We start from the raw sequence: 17,682 nt of genomic DNA on the forward strand, positions 1-17,682 counted from the left end.
GCAGCTATGTGACGTCAGTAGCAGTAATTTTCCTTACTTTTAATTGTAGCAATCGTCATCTGTTATTCTTAATATAAATTTATTTGCTCAAAGAAAAAAAAAACTGATCATCAATACGCGAGTACACCACGAACTGTTTCGTACGGTAACTATTTTTATGCAAATTTTACCTCCCAAGTACGTTTCGCTATTGCCCGCCGTTTCGCTATCAGTTGTGTGGATAACGAGAGGAGAACGGGAGAGGGGATCCACGTCGTCGATGGGCCACGGATGGAAGGTGGTGGTCATCGCCAGGTCATTCTTGTACAACAGTCGCTAGGTAGTTCCCACATTATTCGGTTCCACTTCGACTGACATCTTCAAACAGCCAACAATACGCGATTATCTCTTCGTCGCCGTCTACAACGCGCGAAACGAGACACGCCGAGCTAAACACCGAAGTATTGTGAATTTTCTTGCGTGTTTACTCTTAAATATCGTCGGATACGACGACGGTCTTCTACCTGGTGATTCGTTATCCTTCGCGGCTAGTTTCTACATCGTGCGAACGATTCACGTGCTGTAAAGAAAAATACAACTTTGTTGTGTGTGAAATCAGAGGGAAAATGTAAAAGTCGATATAAATTTTTACAGCGTAAAAATTTTGTTAAATAAATGAATCTAATATAAAGTTGAAAGAAAAAGTGTAGGCGCATTGGTGGGCAAAAATAAAAGTAAAGTGAAATGTATTAAATAAATCTGCAATATAAGATTTTCTACAATAAGTCATTGCGTATTAATCTTTGTTCCGTTTATCGAGCGTAATTAACTTTTTGGAAGTTATTAACTTGCTGGTCGAAAGCCACGATAAAAAGAGTTCTATACTTTAAAATGGGTGACATGTGTCCCGTTTCAAGACTAATGATAGCGAAGAAATTCGATTACCATACGTTTGAAATGCCTCCCATTATCTCTTGTTATCTCGTATCGATTGCCATTGAAATTCTAAGCAATAATGCAACACTTGGAAAATACGATAACGATTTTTTAGCAGCAACAATAGTTTTACTTGGAAAGATATTTTTAATTTTTCCGTTCGGATTCTCATCGATAAGACCAGCCAATCTATTGAATAACATTTCTTATTTCGCGGATTTGTAATCGAACTTCGGTGACCATCTAATCTCGTCACCGGCAATATCAGATGTCGTGAATCGGCGAATTCGCGTTTTATCTTATCTTGCGAATTTATATTTATTTTAATCAGGTAGCGAGGAGTAGACCGGGATCGGTATCCGCGATTAACAATGCCGAAACAGAGATAATTAATTAGATACTTGTTTCTTTTTTTTATTTAGATACTTATTATAGGTACAAGTGCCAGCGAGATCTTTAAAACATGGGGTGAGTGCTGTGCGTGCGTACAAATCGAAATTCTTTCATAAATTTTGTACAAACCACAAGTTATTTCAATTTTTCGCGAATATGGCTTTCGTGAATAAACCTGCTGAATTTGACTGTCAGATTTGAAACATGTAACTCGCTGGAATCGAGTGGACATTTTATGATTCCACCAGAAATTTATTCGACAACTTGTGGACTATGCATATGAAATTTTTGCTTTCTCAATTTTCTCTCACGTTGCACTATCCCTTTACCTATTTGGTGTACGCAGAATCTGTATCTGTCGACTCGATTTATCGCTTGAATGTTGATTCTATTGTCTATGAACGTTGAATGTTACGAATTCCGATATCTAATCTGAATTCTTATCGTTCGCAAGACCGCGAGGCTAAATAAAACGGCGACTTCAAACGCTACTTGTTAAATAAATTTTTAACATTACTTTAAAATTAATACAATTAACACGAGACTTATTAGAAATAAATAAAGTGTTCGGTTGTTGATTTTTTTTCTTTTTTTTTTTAAATGACAGATATTAAATTGTTGATATTTGCAGCGCGGAGACAATCGACACCGGTGGTGTCTTTGAGAAACCCGACACACAACTGGAAGTTCTCAAGCACGATCAAAATTCGCCTGGAAATATGGAGCGTGGATTGCACGAGCGTGATCGAGTTGGTGTTCAGGATTTCGTTCTATTAGAGGACTTCCGCAGCGAATCCGCCTTCATCAATAATCTGCGGAAACGATTTAAGGAGAATCTCATTTATGTAAGTTGAAAGAGTAATTAAAAGTAACGTGAATGAAAAACAGAGTTTTTAAATAATTTTATATATAATTTTATATTAATGATAAATTATAATATTTACATTTGTGTAAAAAAAAAAATTATTTAGACCTAAATTAATTAAAAAAAATTTTTTTATATATTGCAGACGTACATTGGCCAGGTGCTAATATCGGTGAATCCTTACAAGAAACTGTCTATCTATACCCCAGAAACTATACTTTACTATCACGCGAGAAATTTTTTTGAGGCACCTCCCCATATGTAAGTATCTATATTAGAACATGCTGCGATAAATATGTGCGTTTTCTGTATAACATATAGCGTCAGTATTTCTCTAAATTATTAAATATTGATTTTGACAGTTTTGCTCTTGCTGACACCGCTTATCAATCTCTGGCTAAGGAAAATCGCGATCAGTGCATCTTGATTTCTGGTAAGAAGTTATATTTTTATTTGTTAAACATATATTAACTACATTTTTACATACTTAATTTACTTCGTGTTTAAGGCGAATCGGGATCCGGGAAAACAGAAGCGTCCAAGAAAGTCTTGGAGTTTATTGCAGCCGCTACCGGACATAAAAAACAAGTGGAAGCAGTAAATGATAAATTAATTGGCAGCAATCCTGTGCTGGAAGCATTCGGTAATGCAAAGACCAATCGCAATGACAATTCATCTCGCTTTGGTAAATACATGGACATTCAGTTTAATTTTCAGGTAAAAATCTAACTTTTAATAATACATTTTTTAAGTTAAAAAGAAATTTTGCATTAACATTTCGAACATTTGATTTAACATTATTGTCTAACGTTTTAATATGTTTTTAGGGAGACCCAGTTGGTGGAAATATTTTAAATTATTTGTTAGAGAAATCTCGAGTAGTCCATCAATCAGTTGGTGAGCGGAATTTTCATATTTTTTATCAGCTTTTAGCAGGTGCGGATGATAACACGTTGAGAAAATTGTTTTTAAAAAGAAACCTTGATACTTTCTTTTATCTGAGCAATGGGGTAAGCTTATGTGACTTATATATTTTTTTTTATTAGAGTTTTTTACTTTTTTTAACTGTTTGCGATCTTTTTATAAATTGATTTTTTAGACGAAAGGCACAGTAGATACCATTGACGATGCTAATCAATACAAAGAAGTTATCCGAGCTATGAAGACTATGGAAATGTCTCAGCAAGAGCAGAATGATCTGTTTGCCATTGTAGCGTCAGTGTTACACATGGGTAACGTAGGTTTTTCGGAAGAAGACGGCGTAGCGACTATTCTAAAACCAGCGTCGGTCGATGCCGTAGCCACGGTAATTATTAGTTTTTAAAATTTTTTCTTATTATTATTTACGTAATTATTTCTGTTTTAAAACACTTTGTTACATGTGGTTAAAATTTTATCGAAATATCATGACTTCGAAATTGCTAAGTGTCACATTTTTTTAATTGGAATTGAATAGCTGCTAGGATGCGACGTGAAACGATTAGCAAAGGCATTTACTCATCGTACGATAGATGCTCATGGTGACGTGGTGGTTTCACCCTTGAATAGGGAATTGGCTATTTATGCGAGAGACGCGCTGGCAAAAGCCGTGTACGACAGATTATTCACCTGGCTCGTGACTAGACTCAACAAGTCTTTACAACCTCAGACTAATCCACGGCGCAAAATGGTCATGGGTATTTTGGATATTTATGGTTTTGAGATCTTTCAAAAAAACAGGTAGCTTACGAATAACAATTACATATACTCAGTTTTACATAATAAAAACATTATACGTACTACAAATAATAATTTATTCTTTTGTTACTTAAATAGCTTCGAGCAGTTCTGCATTAATTTTTGCAATGAAAAATTGCAACAATTGTTTATTCAACTTACACTAAAGTCAGAGCAGGAAGAATATCTGCGTGAAGGAATAACTTGGGAGAATATAGATTATTTTAATAATAAGATTATCTGTGATCTGATCGAAGAAAAGTATAAAGGTTAGATTAAAAAAAATATTAATATAATTAATTTACGTTTGCATGCTGTCATTATTATTTTTTAATACGGTAGGAATGATATCATTAATGGATGAGGAATGCTTGCGACCTGGAGAACCAACGGACATAAGTTTTTTGGAGAAGTTGAATGTAAATCTGAACAACCATCCTCACTATATCAGTCATCAAAAGGCTGATATTCGAACGCAAAAAACTATGGGACGAGACGTAAGAGTTTAAATATTAAATTAAATTGTGAACAGTAATATTTCAGAATATTGAAATAAAAACTGGAAATGTTTCAGGAATTTAGATTAATCCATTATGCCGGTGATGTTACATACAACGTTCGTGGCTTTCTCGAGAAAAATAATGATTTGCTGTTTCGAGATTTACGCGAAGTTATGTCGCATACAACAAATTCTATTACAAAAGTAAGTTTTTAACTTTTTCGGAAAAAGAAAAATACGAATTTATTTCTACAGTAAAAAAAAAAAAAGTTTATTTATACTTTGGACACAAATTTATTTTATTTTAATTTTTCCTTGTATACTTTTTGCAGAAATATTTTTTTTGGTTTGAATTTTGAATGTTTTCTTCTTGTAACTTTTGCAATTTTGCTGTTGCTTACAGACTGTATTCGATGTGAAAGATTTAACAAGTAAAAAACGCCCGGACACCGCTATAACTCAGTTTAAGAATAGTTTGAACAATTTGGTTGAAATTCTTATGGGTAAAGAACCATCTTACATTCGTTGCATCAAACCTAATGATTTTAAGATGGCGAGTAAGTAAATTTAATGTAAAATAAATTTGAAATAAATATAATTAATGTTTAACGCGATTTATTTCATTAAGTTAAAATAACTCAAATAAAAATATACGCATGTGTGTAAATTTTAATTTTAGATCAATTCAATGATAAGATCGTATTGCATCAAGTGAAATATTTGGGTTTAATGGAGAATCTGCGTGTTCGACGCGCTGGATTTGCATATCGAAGACCATACGAGCAGTTTTTGCAACGTTACAAGTGTCTTTGTACAGAAACTTGGCCAAATTATCACGGTCCACCCAAGGAAGGCGTGCAAACGCTCGTATGTAATCTTGGCTATGAGCGTGATGAATACAGGATGGGAAAGTAAGATTGCAATTATCATAAAATAATTTTAACGTAATTATTAAATTAAAAATAATAATTATGCTTCTTGAATTTGTCATCTCTCTGCAGTACAAAAATATTCATTCGATTTCCTAAAACGTTATTTAATACGGAGGACGCGTTCCAAATGAAAAAACACGAAATAGCTGCCATTATCCAAAGCAAATGGAAGGGTATATTAATGAGAAGGAAGTATTTGGAAATGCGAGAGGCAACAATCGTTTTCCAGAAATATACTCGCAGGTGGCTTGCGAAACGTCAAGCCAAAAAACGACAACAAGCGGTTGCTGTTGTACGCAGGTATTTTTTACTTAATTCTGTTTCTTTTAAGTACATATAAGGAAATATAATCTCGAATCGAGATTCTCTATATGAATTGTTTTTTATTATGTTTTTTTGAGTTTATATATTTATGCTAAATCGATACAGATTTATCGAAGGCTTTATCACAAGAGATGGACCGCCTACGAAGGTTAATAGAGCTTTTATTGAGTTGGCAAAATCACAATGGCTCATTAGACTTTCGAAGACATTGCCACAGGGTGTCTTAAATAAATCTTGGCCGTCGTGTCCATATTCTTGTAAAGAGGTACGAAGTAGGAATAAGAAATAACTCAACTTTGTACATAATTTCTCTCATTAACTTATGTAATTCTGTTTTGAATAAAATTTAGAGACCTATATTTTCTTTTATATAATAAATATAATTATATAGGCATCAGAGCATTTGTATGTAATGCATAGACGATGGAAAGCTCGTTGTTATCGAATGGCATTAAGCAAGGAAGATAAGGAACATTTCGAGTTGAAAATTCTCGCTGAAACTTTGTTTAAAAATAAGAAGAAGTCTTACGCAAAGAGTATAGGTCCGAAATTTGTAACCGATCGTCTCGGTGAGGATTACAAAGCACTACGGCAGAACTTTATTAACAACGTTTTAACATCTGGAGAAAATATAAAGGTAAATTTTTTCAAAGTCCATGGATTTTGTATATTATCCAGAATTTTTATTTTATATAAAATGGAAATCTAATTAAAAACTTCATACTTTTAGTACGCCACTCCTGTTATAAAATACGATCGGCATGGATATAAGCCACGCGAGAGAGTGCTTATTTTAACACAGAACGCTGTGTATATTCTTGATACCCTTAAAACTTTTAAGCTCAAGCATCGTCTACCTTATAAAGCTATCGAAGAATTGGTAGTTACCGGAGCATCGGATAAATTACTTATCGTTAGGATACCGCCTGAATTAAAAAAGGATAAGGTTTTTATATTTATAATTTCAATATAGATCTTAATATCTTTAAATTAAACGCAGGTAAATTATATTTAAATGGATATTGTTTTATAGGGTGATTTAATCCTAGAAGTTCCGCATCTAATAGAAGCAATAACGAAAGCGATCGATATCACCAACAATCCGACTATTCTGAAGATCGTAAATACTGAATCGTAAGTCTTAAAAATTTTTTCGTCACTATTTATACTTAAATTTATTGTTTTAATCTAATTTTAATATCTTTAATATCATGTTCTATAAGTGTGTCCCACAAGCTAGTCAGCGGTAAAGAGGGAGTCATTGAAGTGAGAACTGGTGCCACTCCGGCCATTAGTAAAAATCGACAGAGTGGACATTTATTAGTGGTAGGAGTCAGATAATAATCCTTTCAAGCATTCGTTTTCTTTTTTTAATATCGTGTGTTTTAATTTCAGGTCGCTTCTCCGTAAAATTATCCCAAAAAGAGGATCTTTTAAAGATGAAAGAAACCGGTGCCACGGTACTTGAAGTAGCCTTAACGTGATGTGATTTAGAAAATACGCAACAAAGCATTAAAAAGAGATAATATATGACATTAATACACTTTTAAATTACTTTAGCGATTTCGCATCGTCTTATCACGAAAAGGTGATAAAAAGACAATAGGTCTTTTAATAAGGATTTTGTCAGAATTTTCTGACAAAAAAATGAGAGGAGTAGAGTGCCATAGGGCCTCCTGTAAAATATTTTCTTGTAAATTAGATATTTTTAAATATTTATTCGGGTAGGAAAGATAAAAATGAATTGGTGAGTTAACTTGTCAGTAATTTATAAATATTATTTAAGCAAATACTAAGTTTCAATTACAAGCGCAATAAATAGAAAGAAATTCACCTCACTTTCCTTTCCAACAGTATCTTTTCCAATAGGTTTGAACAGAATAATATCATTTAATTAAGTACAATATGTACATATATGTAACCATATTACTGATATATGTGAAAGATATATTACAATTAATATGTAATTACTTTTTTTTCGATTTAGAAGAATTTTTCTTTGTGAGGGTCTTTCTTCCTTCTAAAGCTCTCTCTCGCAAATCATCTTCCACTGCGGTATTCACCGTTTTCGATATAATCTTCTTTAATTTTTGGGCTTCCTGCATTTTTGCCTTCTTAGGCTGAACAGGAGCTTCTATGAAAAAAAAAGATAATACAGCAAATCAGTTTCAATACAGTAATAATGTTATAATTCCGAAAGATTACTTTTTCATAATCACTTACTTCCACGTTTTTTAACAGCAGGTGCTTTCTTGCCTTTTGTAGCCTTTGCCTTTACAGCTGATGGTAGTTTTGTCTTAACTTTCAGTTTTCCCTGAGCCATTATATCCTTTTTAAGTTATATGCAGGTTCAAGTTTGTAGATTCGACAAATATAATGTTGTTCACGCTCTGTAAAAAGAAAAAAATAATAAAGTGTGAAGATATTATAATTATGGGCGACAGAAATATAACAATTTATAAAGTATATCTTTTTAAGCAATTTGAGAACAATTTAATACTAAATTTAATAAAAGTAATCTCCGTAATTATACACAAATTTGTAAATTGTATCTGTTTTACGTGTAAAATTACGTTGTACGGTTTCTTACAATGATTACAAATTAGATTATAAAAATTACGTGTTTCACTCACACAGGTTACGTCGCAATATGCGCAGTAGTAGCTTGACTACAGATTAAGCAGATTTAAGGCTGGTTTGCAGTCATATCTTTCACAAATTGCGAACGCGAACATGAAGAGAGAGTGCTGGCCAATCGTTGAAGAGTAGCGAGAAGGAAAGCGCGAACGTGGAACTTACGCGGAGGAGACACGTAGCGAAGAAATATTAACGAACAGACACGGAAAAGTCCAAGAAATCATGTAACGATACGCACAAAAAGGCAGGCAATTTACTTCCTTTATAATCCTTACTCGTATTTATTACAAAATAAATATGGCAGATCTTGTTTGTAAAATTCGCAACGAAAGTTGCGTCTCTCTCGTATATCTAATATTTTAATCCGTGTTATTCCTTTTGTTCAGCTTATCATTAATCCCATCTTATCGTCGTAGAGTATAGAGAAAGGCCCGAACGCGAGAGGACATCGTTATAAAAGTCGAAGAACAATTACGTAAAGAGAAAACGCAAGCGAAAACGAAGACGAGGAGTTACGTCAAACGCAGCATGGCGGCGGCGGCGTCGGCGGCGCGCCAGGGGGGCAAGAGGAAGCAGTGGAGGTGGGCCGCGCAGCGGGCGACGGGGCTCGGAACGTGACCTATGCAGAGGAGATGTCGACAAGATGACAGCGGCCGTATGACGACGCTGGCTGGCTGGCTACGCCGTTGCCCGCTCGACAGAGCCGAGTAAACGTTGCTCTTCACCGGGAGCTGCGCCAGGAAGCGGCAGCTACGCTGAGTTTGAGGATAAGGAGAGAGTCGACGTCGTCGCCGTCGTCAGCGGCAGAGCTGGTGGTGGCGGTGCCGCGCCCCCGTGCGATGCGCACGACGGCGCGGTGAGTGCTGGGACCCCCTCGAGGAAGTGTCGCCGACGAGGAGTGTGGTCGACCCCCTTCCCTTCCCCGCTCGCCCGGCGGCATGAGCGTGTTCGGGGACTTCCAGCGTGTCTGGGTGCAGCGATTCCCGGACAGCGCCTTGCCGGCTGCCTGGGAGGAGGATGTCAGAGCGAATTTGGTCAAGCACAAGCAGAAGGTGAGTCCGGTCCGCAACGACTGTCACGAAAAGCGAGACGGTAGCCCGCGGACACTTGGTCTCGATAATTGATCGGATTTACCTAATTCTTATTGGCGAGCTTCGCTACAGGTGTAACGTAACGGACGACAATCGGGAAGCGAAAAATGCACGAAGGGTGAAACCTGCATTGTGTGATTAGTGACGGTGTCGCAATATATCCGCCAAGCATTTATTAGTCACATGTGAGCGATCTGTATACGTGTGCGAAAGAGGAGGTTTTATTTCATTCAATTGACATCCTGGAGGGGCCTGATGATTCACCATGTAGGCCACAGTTTTAACCGTGTATTTAAGGGTTTTTTTTTCTCTTTTGACGAGCTTCTCAGCCAAATTACTGAAAAAAGTAGAAATATGTTTTTGAAAACGACGTTGGTATTTATACGTAATACTATAGAGGATACAACTTGCGCAATAACTGGGTTGTGACTGTAGTAAGGTGTTGCAATGTTTACCAGGTATTTATTAGTCAGACTGGAGCTTACACACATATATACAGTTTATGTAGATAGTGGAGAATTCTATGAAAGCCCCTTCCTTGAATAATAATTTGTGGAGGAGGAAGCCTGACAAGGAGAATTTAATTTCTTTGGTTAATAAAAACTTAGTCATGTATAATTCAATTAACACCATGTTCACATGACTTGATGACTCATTGTATTAATTGTCTGAAACCTGTCAATGACAGAGCACTTATATGGTACTAGTAATACTATATAATTGTCATTTTTTTAATATCTACAATAGGATTCTGATAAATAAACGAGAGAAAAAAAAAATATAGTAAACATTAAATTTCTGCATGCAACTGCCTATGAATCATTGTGACGATATCTGTTGTGTTATCAGAACGCCAAAAAAGTTTGATAATCATTACATTAGGTCATTCTTAAAGCTTATTTGTTCAAATTTTTAACAAATAAATTTTTAACAATAAATTACAGATTTATTATAAAAATAGTTAGAAATAATATAACTTTTTTTTAAATTAAATTGTATGTAAAATACAATTTAGTAAAATATATTATTAATAAATAATAGTACGAAACAATGTATTAAAGTGAGTGTACATTTTTTTTTTACAGGTGACAGCTTTAAGAGAAGAACTCGCGAAAGAAGAATTTTACGTGGAGTATTTGGAGAGATTGTTAGCCGATGTCGAACGACACAAGCAGCTGGCTAACAATACCAATGTGAATACAAATATATTTGAAAATAAACAAGAAACAACGACGGAAACGCAGTCTCAACAGGAGTCTCAAGTCCCGGAGAACATCTTGGCGGATTCTTCTAATTCGCTAAATTTTCAGAATGTCGGACCGTCTGCACCTACTCTAACGGAACGGGAAGACAGCAAGTTTCCGGACAAGTGTGTGTCCGAATTGAGCTCGACTCTCGGTACAGCTGGGAAGCGACCGAAGAGCGAAATACCACGGAGTCCAGAGAAAGTGCCTGAACTTAGAAGAAACAGTGATCCAGATGTGCCAAGTAATTATGTTACAGTGATTGAAGTCACTGGGAGTTCGAAGAAGGACAAAACTGAGGAATCTCTTAAGGAAGAAAATGAGAAAGGTAACTTTTTTTGTGTACAAATTTTATTTTGGATTAAGCGGGAAACCTCAAATAAAGGGCCAAAAAATCTTTTTTTTTTTTTTTTTTCCTCATAAATTAATAGTTTAACTCATCGAAAGTATACTATTAAAATTTGAAATTAAGATCGAAGTCTTTCGGTATATTTTGCGTTCTTAAAAAAAAAAATAAAAAATGCGGCTCTCAAATATACGAGCGCACCGAAAACTTTAAACGTGTTTTTCTTAGGAAAAAGAAAAGATCTAAAAGTATATTAATTTAATTATAATTCTTACTATTTAAGTTAATCTGATTTTTTTTAAGCTTTATAAACAGCATCAGTTTAATGTTATATATAATAATTATTTTAAATTATATGCAAAATCGAAATAATGATCGTTTTGGTTTAAATAGATGTAGAAAAAGCTATTAACGAAGATGGCGAAGACGGCGATGCAGAGGCATCGGAAGAAGAACCTTACTATGATTCAGTAGCTTTGGATCAAACTGGAGAATATGTTTACATTGATGCACGTGTTCCTACTGTCAATAATGAGAGCAAGGCGGTAACTCGAAGACCACCCTCGCTACCAGATTCGCCAGGCAATCAGAGTAATTATGTCAACATCGATTATTTTATCCAGTAAGTCATTTATTATTTTTCACTTTACTTTAATTAAAGTACATTAAAATTGTTAACTATGCAGAGTACGGACATCTTAGTTATTATTTTTTAATTAATATACATTTATTAAATTTACACAAATATTCCTAAGTAAGGTATAATTATATACGTGCATTATTTTTAGACACAGAGCGGCGATGGACAGCGAAGATGAAGAGGGTGCTAGTCCAGCACCTCCAATTTTATTGCGTGCTCTCAGCACAGACAATGAAACCGGCAGCAGCGATGCCGAACCATTGAGTTTGAGCGAAGGTAGTTTGGAATCACCTACCCCTACGACACCGCGCAGACAAGAGAAAAACAAAGAGCGCGAAGATGATCGAACGTCGATGGTCAAGTGTATCGTAAACTCCGTAGTGGAAAGTGAAGCTGTATACGTAGAGTGCTTAACTGTGATGTTACAAGTATGTTATTTAACATTTTACGTGTATGTGAGTTTAAAAAATTAATTTATAAAGGTTCCTTATTTTTGCAGTATATGAAAGCTATTAGAGCAACTTTAACGACATCTCAACCGGTTATTTCGGAAGAAGAATTTGGCACAATGTTCTACAAAATCCCAGAACTGCATGCTCTGCATCAAACATTTCTAGATGGTCTCCGAAAGAAAACAGAAAAGTGGGATAGTAAGCCAACTATAGGAGAACAATTTAAGGTAATATAAAATTGAGAATTTTAAACAAAATCAATGAAAGTTAGAAAATTATAACGTTACGTTGGTTTTAGGTCATGGCCAGTAATATAGGATTATATGGTGCATTTTTACACAATTACGCTCGCGCGACCGATACCGTGCGACGATGCTCCGCCCATTCCACTCAATTTGGAGAAATTACCAGAGATATAAGACTCAGAGGTTTTCCAAAGGGACCGGGTTTGTCTCTAGAAGATTTATTGCATAAGCCAGTTGCTCGAGTGCAAAAGAATGCTTTAGTTTTGCATGTAAGTAAATTGCCGTATATATATATATGCTCGTAGGAAGTGCAATTATAAGAACATAATAATTGTGATAGAAAACTACTTCAAACTCAAAGCTAAAAATACATTTGATTATGTTACGATTATTTTATCTTATCTTAAATATTCATAACAATAATTTTTTTTTTGTTTAATGATATCTAGGATCTTCTCAAGCATACTCCAGTTAATCATGCAGATCATACACCTTTGTCGGAAGCTCTTGCTATGACTAGAAACTTTTTAGATGAGTTTAATATCATTCAGACAAAGTCCATGTTTCCGGTATGATTTATATAAATTACTTTTTGTGTTTTATTTTGACATTGTGTGATTGTTTTTTATATCACTAATTTCTTTTATAGAGTCATGATAGAGCTCAACGAAGATTGGTGAAAAATTCGTTTGTAGTCGAACTCTCGGACGGACATAGGAAACTAAGACATCTTTTTCTTTTTAATGACGTGATTGCGTGTGCAAAGTACAAAGCGTCTGGCAGAGATAAATTCACGTTTGAATTGAAGTGGTATGTGCCAGTGGCAGAAGCTACTGTTACGGAAGACGGCATAGAACCACGCGAGACCAGTCCCGCTAATGTGGTAGCTTTAAGGTAAATGAACAGGACGCTTACTATCTACTGCGATATATATAATTGATGAGTAATTCACTTTATCAATCGTATTATAAAATAATGTTATCTGATTAGTCATTAACGTTAAAATCTACGTCATAATACGTAGATAATTATTAATCATCAAAATAACAGTTAAACTAAATTATATCGATAAGGAAAGAATCTGTGTTTTTTTTTTTTTTTTGTACGATTGAATATTTAATTAAATTATAATAGTTTGAAAATTATTGGGTAGGTCGCAAGCGTGTACAGTACGCGATCAAATTTTGTGGGAAGAACGAAATGATGAGAAGAGGATCCGATTGGGCGGTAGAGGTTCGGAAAAGAATCGCAAGAAACTTGCCGAACTTGAAGCCCAACTAGTATTAGCCTCGCCAAACTTAGTCCTGCGCGTCGCTCACAAAAGTCAACAGAACCGAGTACAGAATTCTTATATATTCTTCCTGTCAAGCGAGTTTGAACGTTCTCAATGGGTAGAAGCGGTAGAAGCGTTACAACAGGTCAGTAAATTTATCGTTATGATTATAAAACGTATATATTTAAAAATATGAATATAATTAATACATTATAACATATTGATTGAAAATGTTATGTTGCTCGTATTTTATAGGGTGGACAGCCTCCAGGACAGTTACCACTGTCAATGTACGAACTGCAGGCTTGGGTCACCGCTTGTCGAACGTATCTGCAGACGGATATGGGCAGCTATCTTTTGAGATCAGGACGCGATGAGAGTTTACTTCTTGGTGATCTTCATCTAACGCTACTTGGATTAACTCCGCCAGGCTTAGACAGAGTGGGTGATCTTTTCATCATTGTAGAAGTCGACAGTTATGGACACTATTTCAAGAGAGCGCGAAGTCGCGTTGCCAGAGGTCAAGCTCCAATTTGGGGTAAGAACTCTTCTTACCCCTTCTTCTCTCCTGTTTTACAGGTTTTATTTGGTATTAATTTGATTTATGATTATAATTTTTTTTATTTTACAAAAGTGCATTAATGTTTTTTTGCTTCACTAAATTTTCCTTTTTTTTAATACAGGCGAAACTTTCGTAGTGGAATTGGAAGGGAGCCAGAACGTTAGAATCTTATTATACGAAGAATGCGGCACACGCTCAGTATTGCGAGGCAAATGCATTCAGCGATTGAGTAGATCTTGGCTCCAATCTGATCAAGTGGAGAGGTCGCTAAACCTAGGACCTGCAACATTGGATGTGGCACTGCGTTTTGTTCCGAGTGAGGTCACTTTAAGGCGCGTGCCATCGGCTAAACCGCAGGGCTTATTTGGTGCCAAAATCCAGCAAGTTTGCAAGTACGTTTAATTTTTTAATTACGAAATAATATGTAATTAAAATAAACAAGTTTTTAATTTTAATAGAAAATGTTTTAATAAATAATTATTGCATTATTTCGTGATTTTATAGACGAGAGAAACGTGACGTGCCTTTTATAATAACGGCATGCGTACGAGAGGTGGAGAAGCGCGGTGTCGGCGAGGTAGGTTTGTATCGAGTTTCTGGTTCGGCGTCTGATGTGGCGAGGCTACGCAAATCATTTGAGAGCAATTCATACGAAGCGGAGCAGCTACTTAAAGAGGTATGTTTGCATTTATTACGGTAACTAAGAGAATAATTTCTTGTTACTAATGTTTCTGTATGCATATATGAATGCAGGTGGATGTGCACTCAGTGACGGGCGTATTGAAATTATATCTGCGTGAGATGCCGGAAGCATTATTCACTGACGCTCTTTATCCGGCATTTTTGGAGGCCTTCCAGACGGGTGATCTATCACGAGGTGCTACTCTACGTCGCGTTTATGAGGGCTTGCCTGCTGTCAATAAAGCGGTGATCGACTTCTTGCTGGCTCATTTGATCCGTGTGAACAAACATGAAGCACAGAATAAGATGTCACTACATAATCTAGCTACAGTGTTCGGACCAACGTTACTGCGTCCCGGAACTAGTAAAAGCAGTGACGCTAAAAGTCGTGATCCCCTCGCTGCCGGCACCGTTGACGTAATGGCGCAAGCCGGTATTTTGTACTGCTTCTTGCAGTTACATATGCAACAACAGAACAATCAATCTCTCTAGTCGACAAAGTCCCTTGTTCATGAACGCGATTAATATTGCCGTTCAATCTGAGATCGATAGGTAATTGGCAACGGGAATGCGACCATTTTCTTCCTGACGAAGCAGACGCCGAAAAGGTGATAACGGTATCAGAAGCACAACTTGGTAACTTATCTCGATATCATTACTTTTAATCTTACAATTAATCCATTTATTGAATTGCAAGGAAATGTAAATTCTATTATATGTTACATCATTTATGTAACAAATATTCGCATCGTGAAATGAGGGTTTATAATTTTTTGTGTTGAGAAATTAGCCTTTTTTTTTTTTTTAATTCGTGTTAAATGTAACATTGAATTTATTTTATCAAGTAAACTGAGTTTTTTTTTTTTTATTTATTTTGATTAATATATTAACTAAATTAAATCAAGAAAATAATCGCCAATTTCCGTCCTTTAAACCTAATCTATCATATGTCTTTTGTACTGCGCGTTGTCACAAATAGTCTATTCGTTGGTATTTTTTTATAGTTTAGCGTGACGTATCTCTTTTCGCAATTCTAAAGCCTGGAATTGTATTAAAGCTAATAGAGTGGCTTTGATGAAACCCTCCGAGATAAAAATTCCTAATATACTCCATACGCGTGCAAAGTAATGTAGCCAAGCTGCTCTTATAAAACGTATCTAAAGCGTAATATTAGTAATATATATACATATATCTCTTTACTTTTGAGGTTTGTAATATATTTTTTACTTCATATTGTCTGAGCGTGAAAATATCGCTTGCGCGCAATCAAATTGATAATTTTTTCTAAAATGAGATTTTTTGAGAATAAAATAATGGTGCAGAAATTTCAGGTAAGAAATTGGCCAAAGAGAGAAGATTAAGAGATAAGTCAACATAAATTGGTGGAAATGTTATATTTACTTCGTATATTGAAAAGTGTTTTAAAAATTTATAAAGAAAAGAAAAGTAAAAAGGGTTAAAGAATAAGAGTCTTTTAAGAAAAAAGTAAAAAGGTAAAATAATTTTGTATAAAGTCTGAGATTGAAGTTTTTAAAGCCTGAAATTTGTGTACGGGGTATGCAATTTAGCACATTTGTGCTTTAGAAAATAAGTACTTTTTCACGTGACGTGTGTTCCTAGCAGAGAATCTAAATCTTTTTATACAAGCCCTTTTGTATCCATTGCACGAAGAAACCTATCGCCCATAATAATATGGATACTCTCGTGTACTCATATAATAGCGTACATCTCGCAGAAATATTACAATATTCAGGAGAATGAAAAGAAAATAGAGAATGATTTGTTCTTCCTTGGAAATTCTGTGGAATTCAAGGAATGACGTTCCTCATAATGTGCAAAAATCTGTTATACATGTGTAACGTAATAATCGTCCATTCCATTTGTTCGAGTTTTCTAAGAAGATTTCGACGGATCGAAAGTTTGCATTAAGAAACTTGGAGTTTTAGTCCAAAAAGACATACGATTACGAGATAGAAGCCCTCCTTATTCCGTCAAAGTGGTATTTTTCGACAGTAATTTTCCATATGAAAATCCTTCTTTCATTACCGTCTAAACGCAGCTTAATGTAATGCCAAAGAGAAAGGTACGTTCCCACATGTATAAAGTGTTCCAAAAATTATAGTTTATATTAGGCAAAATGCAATCTTAAAAAATTAATAATAATGCGGAATAAATTAATTTGTACACGAGAAACTTTCCGATCTGCAAAATTAATTTTCTAGCAGAAGAGAAATATTTCTCCTGAAATTTCTTTTTGATATTAATTTAATTATAAACTTGTGATTTTTGGAACATTTTATACATTAAAAAAATATACTGTAGTCGATAATGAGAGACAAAACACAAACACGCCTGTTTGCGGCACAATTACTAGAACTTTTACAGAATCTTGTGCGCATTATGTCTAGATTGTCTACGAAGTTTACAAATTTCATAAAAAAAAAAGAAAAAGAAAAGCAAAATGAAAAATAAGAGTCAAGTTTAACGAGAGTGTTGGATAAATGCAAAGACATGAATTCTCCAATTGTTTATGCTTGAACAAAGTAGGCAACTAATTGTATCTCGTACGTATGAAGGCAATTGCGTGCGTGTTTGTGCTTGTTTGTTTAATTGTATGCGTGTATTATCTTCCCTTTCTCCATATATGTATTATATCGCAAAAAGGATTACCGTATTTATCAAGATTAATTTTGATATCGTTTTTTAAGGAACGTTAGTCTTTTTTTGTACATTGATACAAAGTGTAAAAACTAGTTTTCTCGATTATTATTTGTATTATTATTAATATTATTATCCATATATATATGTATGTATATATATGTGATAATTATCATAACTATCTGTTACAATATTTGATCAAGCTAGCT

The 17,682-nt window shown here is 34.9% G+C and overlaps 3 protein-coding genes across 13 annotated transcripts in view; 2 read left to right on the forward strand and 1 right to left on the reverse strand.

Annotated features, from left to right (window-relative positions):
• Positions 1-7,765, forward strand: part of Myo61f (Myosin 61F) — a 26,832-nt gene extending 19,067 nt beyond the window's left edge. For 2 of the 8 annotated variants that reach the window (XM_070655451.1, XM_070655452.1), the window contains 19 exons: positions 1,940-2,153; positions 2,319-2,434; positions 2,536-2,606; positions 2,682-2,890; positions 3,001-3,183; positions 3,273-3,479; positions 3,630-3,892; positions 3,989-4,158; positions 4,232-4,386; positions 4,464-4,592; positions 4,792-4,945; positions 5,068-5,299; positions 5,390-5,620; positions 5,750-5,909; positions 6,036-6,281; positions 6,375-6,590; positions 6,678-6,778; positions 6,868-6,970; positions 7,040-7,765. In XM_070655451.1, coding sequence (XP_070511552.1) covers positions 2,028-2,153; positions 2,319-2,434; positions 2,536-2,606; positions 2,682-2,890; positions 3,001-3,183; positions 3,273-3,479; positions 3,630-3,892; positions 3,989-4,158; positions 4,232-4,386; positions 4,464-4,592; positions 4,792-4,945; positions 5,068-5,299; positions 5,390-5,620; positions 5,750-5,909; positions 6,036-6,281; positions 6,375-6,590; positions 6,678-6,778; positions 6,868-6,970; positions 7,040-7,054 — 3,087 coding nt within the window. In that variant the 5' untranslated portion in view covers positions 1,940-2,027 and the 3' untranslated portion in view covers positions 7,055-7,765. Of the gene's footprint in view, positions 1-215; positions 441-464; positions 714-1,337; positions 1,384-1,939; positions 2,154-2,318; positions 2,435-2,535; positions 2,607-2,681; positions 2,891-3,000; positions 3,184-3,272; positions 3,480-3,629; positions 3,893-3,988; positions 4,159-4,231; positions 4,387-4,463; positions 4,593-4,791; positions 4,946-5,067; positions 5,300-5,389; positions 5,621-5,749; positions 5,910-6,035; positions 6,282-6,374; positions 6,591-6,677; positions 6,779-6,867; positions 6,986-7,039 lie in introns of those variants that run through there. The other 6 variants (XM_070655445.1, XM_070655449.1, XM_070655447.1 and 3 more) reach the window with 6 other exon arrangements.
• On the reverse strand, positions 7,402-8,652 carry LOC139101936 (leydig cell tumor 10 kDa protein homolog). The gene is made up of 3 exons (XM_070655462.1): positions 8,280-8,652; positions 7,868-8,034; positions 7,402-7,778 (listed from the first exon to the last, which is right to left on the reverse strand). Exons 2-3 carry the CDS (start codon positions 7,965-7,967, stop codon positions 7,612-7,614), a joined length of 267 nt encoding a protein of 88 aa, XP_070511563.1. The 5' UTR covers positions 7,968-8,034; positions 8,280-8,652; the 3' UTR covers positions 7,402-7,611.
• Positions 8,653-8,875: 223 nt separating this feature from the next.
• On the forward strand, positions 8,876-17,270 carry Rhogap1a (Rho GTPase activating protein at 1A). Of its 4 annotated transcripts, none has more exons than XM_070655439.1 (13): positions 8,876-9,333; positions 10,458-10,944; positions 11,356-11,584; positions 11,751-12,030; positions 12,102-12,281; positions 12,353-12,568; positions 12,749-12,868; positions 12,949-13,193; positions 13,453-13,717; positions 13,828-14,161; positions 14,256-14,526; positions 14,639-14,810; positions 14,888-17,270. In XM_070655439.1, exons 1-13 carry the CDS (start codon positions 9,220-9,222, stop codon positions 15,305-15,307), a joined length of 3,333 nt encoding a protein of 1,110 aa, XP_070511540.1. In that variant the 5' UTR covers positions 8,876-9,219; the 3' UTR covers positions 15,308-17,270. The 4 variants fall into 4 exon arrangements, with proteins under 4 accessions (XP_070511540.1, XP_070511541.1, XP_070511542.1 ...); XM_070655440.1 differs by having other exon boundaries at positions 8,877-9,333; positions 13,828-14,110; XM_070655441.1 differs by lacking the exon at positions 8,876-9,333 and adding an exon at positions 9,364-9,639.
• Positions 17,271-17,682: the final 412 nt, after the last annotated feature.

The sequence above is a fragment of the Cardiocondyla obscurior genome, linkage group LG04, assembly GCF_019399895.1.
Source record: "Cardiocondyla obscurior isolate alpha-2009 linkage group LG04, Cobs3.1, whole genome shotgun sequence".
In the NCBI taxonomy this organism is placed as follows: domain Eukaryota; kingdom Metazoa; phylum Arthropoda; class Insecta; order Hymenoptera; family Formicidae; genus Cardiocondyla; species Cardiocondyla obscurior.